Genomic DNA, 6,616 nt, shown 5'->3' with positions numbered 1-6,616 from the left:
TCCTGTCAGACACTATCCCGCCCAGTTAACACTGTTTGCACACTTTGTAAACAAGAACAGCTTAAAGCATAATTAGAGCAGAACACAGGCCCATCTTTAACTTGTTTTCCCATAACATCAAGTGTTTCAAGTGTATAAAGCTTTGCTACGTTCCTAACTGAGTACTGCAAGAATCATAATTAAAAAGGGGTATAATGAGAATGACCTAGCAGTACAATTTCATTAAGACTAGACATTCTTGGAGATTCAAAAAATAAAATAAAAAGTGCTCTGCCACTTTTTGTTCTTTTTACTTCATCAAGATCAGTTTTATTGCCAAGGATCCTGAACTGGTAAAAACCACCGGAGTGCTTAGTTGCTCCATTTATCTCCCTTACTACAACCACTGATTTTCTTTTTTTTTTTTTTCCTTCCCAATAAGTTGGAGTATATCACATTAAGTTCTCTTATGAGGAGCAAGCAAGATTTCTTGAATAATTTTCCTAATTATGACATAGGAGTATGCTCTACACCTGATTAGCACTGAATAACGACGCATGGCTATTTCTAAGCAAACCTACACACCAAAACATGCCACATGTTGGGAAAACTGATCCATGCTCCTGTGTATTGTGTACACTTTTAAGTTCACTTAAGAAGTCTTTCTTTTATCAGAGTCCACAGAACTGAAGTTTCAAGTAAAAAAAAAAAAGTATTTGAACTAAGTGGTTAGACTTTAAAAAAAAAAAAAAAGTGTCAATTAAAAACATTGTAGCCAACTCTCCTATGGGGAGAGGGGGAGCCAAACAAGTTAAAAAAACCCAGGCTACATACGCACTAAAATTAAAAGTTTTTAAAGCTGCATATGTTCACCTAAACACTCCACTTATGAGCATTAAAAAAAATCCCAAGCAAACACTGAATACCTTTAATGCAAATTGCTTGCAAAAAGGGCACCTTTCAAATATATGAATACAATACCAAGTAGAAAATCCTTCCTTTATTTGGCTATTTAGACATCCACGTCACATATACCCACCCATCTGTTTCCTGATCATTTTATGCTATCTGTGAAGAAATGCAGTGCCAGAAAACTTGGATATTTTATTTTTCTTTTTTTTATAAAAAAAAAAAAAAAAGGTTCCTGGTCTGCACAACCTGGTGGGAGGCGCAGTTGCGTAAGTGATGGTTCAACGTAACTGAGCTTAACAGCATCCCAGCAGCAGCAGCAGCAGTCGGCCAGGCATCGGAGGCTGTTTCACATCAAATTCAGACCACGAGCTCCTGTAAGCGAGCAGCGGGAGGGGGGCTCATCTCTTCTTTTTCTGCTGCCGCAACATTTTCCTCCGCTTGATGATCATATCGTGCAGCTTCTCCAGTCCCTCCTTGAGTCCGTCGCCAATGATGGCACAGGTGGGCTGCAAGTGCCAGGGCGTGGAGGAGCTGAGCTCGCCCAGCGCCAGCATCTTCTCCATTTCGGAGAGAGGCAGCGAGTTCCTCAGGTCCTGCTTGTTGGCCACCACGAGCACGGGCACCCCTTGGTTCTCCGAGATCCGCGTGATCTTGTGCAGCTCGGTCTTGGCCTCCTCCATGCGCTCCACGTCCACCGAGTCCACCACGAAGACGATGCCATCGGTGCAGCGCGTGTAGGACTTCCACAGCGGCCGCAGCTTCTCCTGCCCGCCCACGTCCCAGAAGTGGAAGGTGACGGCGCGCGAGGAGCCGCCCAGCGTCACCTTGATCTTCTCCGTGTTGAAGCCCTTGGTGGGCACCGTGTTGACGAACTCGTTGAACTGCAGGCGGTAGAGCACGGTGGTCTTGCCGGCCGCGTCCAGCCCCAGGATCACGATGTGGAAGCACTGGAAGGCAGGCAGGCTGGACAGGAGCGGCGCCTGCTCCGACAGCCCATTCCCCATCGCCGGCGGCGCCGGGACCGCGGCCGGGGCAGGCAGGCGCGGGCTCCCCCGCTCGCCCCGTGCCCGGGCCCTGCACGCAGGACGAGGCGCCGCCGGCCCAGCCAGGTGCGCGGACGCTGACGTCAGCTTCAGATCCGCGCGGCGCCACGGATACCGCTGCCACTGCCGCGCCTCTGCTGGGGCTCGGACCTAGCCCCGCTGGCCTGCGCCCGCCTCTCCGGCTCGCGTCTCATTGGTCGCCTCTCACTCCGCCCACTGCTCCGATTGGCCCGCGCTCCGTCGCTCACCGCCAGCACCTCCCCCTCCACTTCCACCTGGGCGGGGGGAGGTGGCGCCAGCCCCGCCCCCTCCGCTGCGGGGCTCAGCCCGTGCCCCGCCCCTGAGCGCTACCCACGCCGCTCATTGGCCCCAGCCGGCGCTGCTCAGCGGGGCGCTCCGCCCATATCTGCCGGGAGATGCGGCTGGGCTCGGGACTGACAGGAGCAAGGGAGCTGGCGGCGGGGGAGCGGGCTCCTCATTGGCCCCGCCGCGCACCCGTCTCCTAGCAACGCGCTTCAAATGAGGCCGGCGGGCCCGGGCTCCCTCCCCAGCGCGCCCTGGCCGAGCACGTCACACGCCCTCCCGTCTGCCCCTCCCTCCCCCCAGTGCAAGACAAGGGACTTTTTGCTGAGGAAGGGGTAGGCTTGGGTTTGAGTAAAAACAGTAAGTGTGTTTCATAGTTGGTAGGGTCGGAAGGGACCTAAGCAGATCATCATGTCCGACCGCCTGCCAGCAGCAGCACTGCAGAAAAGGACTTGGGGGTTACAGTGGGCAGTAAGTTGGATATGAGCCAGTAGTGCGTGTTTGTTGCAAAGAAAGCTAATGGCACGCTGGGCTGCATTAAGAGTGTTGCCAACAGATCAAGGGAAGCAGTGGTGAGGCCAACTCTTGAGTACTGTGTCTAGTTTTAAGGTCCCCTGCTACAGAAGAGAAGACCCAGGTGAGGGTGGGATTTAATAGCAGCCTTCAGCTACCTTGAAGGGTGGTTCCAAAGAGGATTGAGCTAGACCAGGGACTGGCTCCATTTTCCAGCAGCCCTCGCCTGTGTTTTTGTGGCCAGTTTCCACGAAGACCCCAGCAGTGACAGTGCAGGGCTGGGGTTTCCACAGAGATGGGCCTGAGCAGCGCTGGCACAGCACATGGCTGAGCAGGAAGCTGCTGGGGCTGGGATCTTGCAGTACAGTTTCTGCGCAGCTGCATGCCCTGTGTGTGCTGCTGGGGCCAGTTTCTGTAGAGATCCTGGCCCCATGTTGCTGGGGTCTCCATGGAAACTGGCTACAGTGATGCAGGCAGGAGCTGCTGGGAAATGGAATCCAGCTGCCGGCCAGATCCATTATTTTCCCCACCTCTAAACTAGACCGTTTTCAATGGTGGCAGATCACAACAAGGAACAAGGGCCTCAACTTGCAGCAATGGAAGCTTAGGTTGGATTTTAGAAAAAGCTTTCTCACTAGGAGGGTAGTAAAGCACTGGAATGGCTTACCTAGAGAAGTGGTGGAATCTCCATTCTTGGAGGTTTTTAAGGCCCAGCTAGACATAGCCTTGGTTGGGATGATCTAGGTGGGGATGGTCCTGCTTTGAGCAGGAGGCTGGACTAGATGACCTCCTGAGGTCCTTTCCAACCCACATTTTCTATGATTCTATAGCTACTTGTTAAGCAAAACTGCATGTAGCAGGGCCATTGATAATTTGGCTCTTCCTACTTGTTGACATAGCCACCTATAAACTTGCCAAGGGGGACCAGCAGGCAATGGGAGAGTCCCTGTTCCTCCGAGCATTATCGGGAGTAACAAGGAATGACAGCCATAAGCTGATTGAGAGTAGATTCAGGCTAGATATCAGGAGGCACTACTTCACAGTCAGGGCAGCTAGGATCTGGTACCAACTTCCAAGGGAAGTGGTGCTCACCCCTACTCCGGGGGTCTTCAAAAGGAGGCCAGACAATCACCTAGCTGGGGTCATTTGACCCCAGCATCTTTTCCTGCCCATGGCAGGGGACTGGACTTGTTTATTTGTTGGCCCATTGTGTACTGAGAGGGAGGACTAGAAGTCAAGAGCCAGATCAAAATAATAAAAAGGGTTTATGGACCTAGAACAGCCCATCCATTGGGTTTGAGGTGCCAAATTGCTAAATTATCACTTAAAATAAGTACCACAAAGGGCCTAATTCATAGAAGCATAGAAAAGTTAGGGTTGGAAGAGACCTCAGGAGGTCACAGCTGGTCTAACTCCCTGCTCAAAGCAGCACCATCCCCAAATAGATCATCCCAGCCACAGCTTTGTCTAGCCAGGTCTTAAAAACCTCCAAGGATAGAGATCCCACAACCTGTCTGGGTAACATGTTCCAGTGCTTTACTACCCTCCTAGTGAAAGTTTTTCCTTATATCTAACCTAAACTTCCCCTGCTCCAACTTGAGACCATTGCTCCTTGTTCTGTCATCTGCCACCACTTGAGAACAGTCCAGCTCCATCCTCTTTGGAACCACCTTCAGGTAGTTGAAGGCTGCTATTAAACCCCCTCTCAGTGTTCTCTTCTACAGACTAAATAAGTCTGGTTCTTTCAGCCTCTCCTTAGAAATAATGTGCCTCAGGCCCCTAACGATTTTCATTGCCCTCCACTGGACTCTCCAGTTTGTCCATGTTCTTTCTGTTGTGCGGGGCCCTAAAGTAGACAATATTCAGGATGTCTCTACCCAAAAGTAGACGCAGTACTCACCAGTGCCAAATAGAGGGGAAGAATCACTTCCCTCGATCTGCTGGCAGTGCTCTTACTAATGCAGCCCATTATATTGTTAGGCTTCTTTGCAACAGGGTCACATATTCAGCTTGTTGGCTACTAACCCACAGGTCCTTTTCTGCACAGCTCTGGCTTAGCCAGCCAGTCTCCAGCCTGGCACATGGGATTATTCCATCCTAAATGCAGGACATTGCACTTGTCCTTACTGAAGATTTCTTTTGGTTCAATCTTCCAATATGTCTAGTTCTCTCTGATTCCTAGCCCTACCCTACTACTCCCCACAACTTGGTGTTATCTGCAAACTTGCTGAAGGTGCACTCCATTCCATTTTCCCAGTCACTGATGAGGATATTTAAGAGGACAGGCTGCAGGGCCTACCCCTTAGGCACTCTACTTGCTAATGGCTTCCAAATAGACATTGAGCCATTGACCCTTTAAGCCCAACAATATAGCCAGTTTTCTGTCCACCTAACAGTTCATTCATTCAACCCGTACTTTTTTAGCTTACTTATGAGAATGTTGTGGAAGATGGTATCAAAAGCCTTGCTAAAGTCAAGGTATGTCATGTCTACTGCTCTTACATCCATAGAGCCAGACATCATAGACGACAATCACATTGATCAGGCATAACTTGCCCTTGCTGAATCCACTAATCTGCTTGTAATCATTTTGTTATATATTAATCATAACATTTTGCACCTACAAATTACTTATCATTCAGGGAATTCCAAAGTATATTAAAAAGGGTGAAAGGAGCTGCTGCTCTACATTTCAAAGGCTTTTCTGGCATGGTTCTTTTAGCAAAGCCCCCTGGTGGTGAAACAGCTTATGACAGGAAAAGAAGTTCTCTTGCTTGTGTAGCTAAATCACTCCCTTCTGTGTCCACTAATGCTGAAAATGGTACTGTCAAAAGGATTCATTTATCAATAAAAGTTGTACCAACATGAGAGATGCACACATAGCTATGTAAATTAGAAGTGTATTTTTTCCACACTCCTAAATACCAGAGCTATGAGAGTAAAGCTCTGTAGTATTGTCCTGGCTGTACATATGTGGCTTCCACTACTGATCTACACATCCAGAGAGAGTTGGAAAGAGGCTCACAAAGAAAAGGAACTGGGTGGACTGACTCAACTGGGTGAGCAGCAGAAAACTAAGGATCACCTGTAAGTTACAGGACAAAGAAAATTCCTAGCTGAGGAACAAGGGGAAAGAATAAGGAGAGGGAAGTGGTAAGGAATAGGGAATATGGGGGGGGGGAGGAAGAAAAGCAGAAGATGGAAATTTGGGGAGCAATTAGGTTTTTGTTCCTCTTTTTCAGCTTGACAACATCTAAAAGACAAGAAGAATGAAAGAAAGTTACATGGGATTGGAGGATTCAGAGGCAGAAGCAATGAACGACACTGCGTAAGAGAAATGTTAAACTCGTCCTGAATTAGTTCAGTATTTTGGATTTACTTTTGTATTCCATGGTGGCTTTTTAAGCCCACCAGAATCACTGTCTGGTTGGAAGAGAGGACAGAAGTGAAAAAATATTTTCAATATAATCAGGCGCATAAGAAATTTCTAAAAAAAATGCTCTTTTCCTGGAGAGATACATTTTCACAAAAACGTGAGGAACAAAATTCTGAAAGTTATTAGTAGTATGAATCTCAGAAACGGAAGAATTTAGATTCAGTTTGAATTAATTTCCTAATGTTCACATTTGTATGATCTCAGCCACTTATGTCTGCAAAAACTGACTGCCTCTTTCTTTCCCTTATGCAATATCTTTTTCCGGTGAACATGTGACAGAATCAAGTACTCTGAGCTAAGGTATTTTTTAGGTTACATACTCACATGATGCTACCTCAGCCAAAGGTTTATAGATCAGCTGAGAGAGAAGTTACTTTTGGTCACAGGCATTTTTGTCTGTCTTAGTTGGAACCAAGAGGGCATTTATACA

General features: G+C 48.2%; 1 protein-coding gene across 1 annotated transcript; it reads right to left on the bottom strand.

Moving 5' to 3' along the window:
• Positions 1-1,082: 1,082 nt before the first annotated feature.
• ARL4A (ADP ribosylation factor like GTPase 4A) lies at positions 1,083-2,037 on the bottom strand. The gene has a single exon (XM_019533979.1). The coding sequence runs from the start codon at positions 1,893-1,895 to the stop codon at positions 1,290-1,292; it is 606 nt and encodes a 201-aa protein (XP_019389524.1). The 5' UTR covers positions 1,896-2,037; the 3' UTR covers positions 1,083-1,289.
• Positions 2,038-6,616: the final 4,579 nt, after the last annotated feature.

Source organism: Crocodylus porosus, unplaced genomic scaffold (assembly GCF_001723895.1).
Source record: "Crocodylus porosus isolate Cpor-Errol unplaced genomic scaffold, CroPor_comp1, whole genome shotgun sequence".
In the NCBI taxonomy this organism is placed as follows: Eukaryota; Metazoa; Chordata; order Crocodylia; family Crocodylidae; genus Crocodylus; species Crocodylus porosus.
The sequence above is the reverse complement of the archived record's forward strand: the minus strand, read 5'-3'. Positions and strand labels throughout refer to the sequence as shown.

Excerpts from the sequence above, each read along its gene's own strand:
- ARL4A (XM_019533979.1), bottom strand. The coding sequence starts at position 1,895 with ATGGGGAATGGGCTGTCGGAGCAGGCGCCGCTCCTGTCCAGCCTGCCT.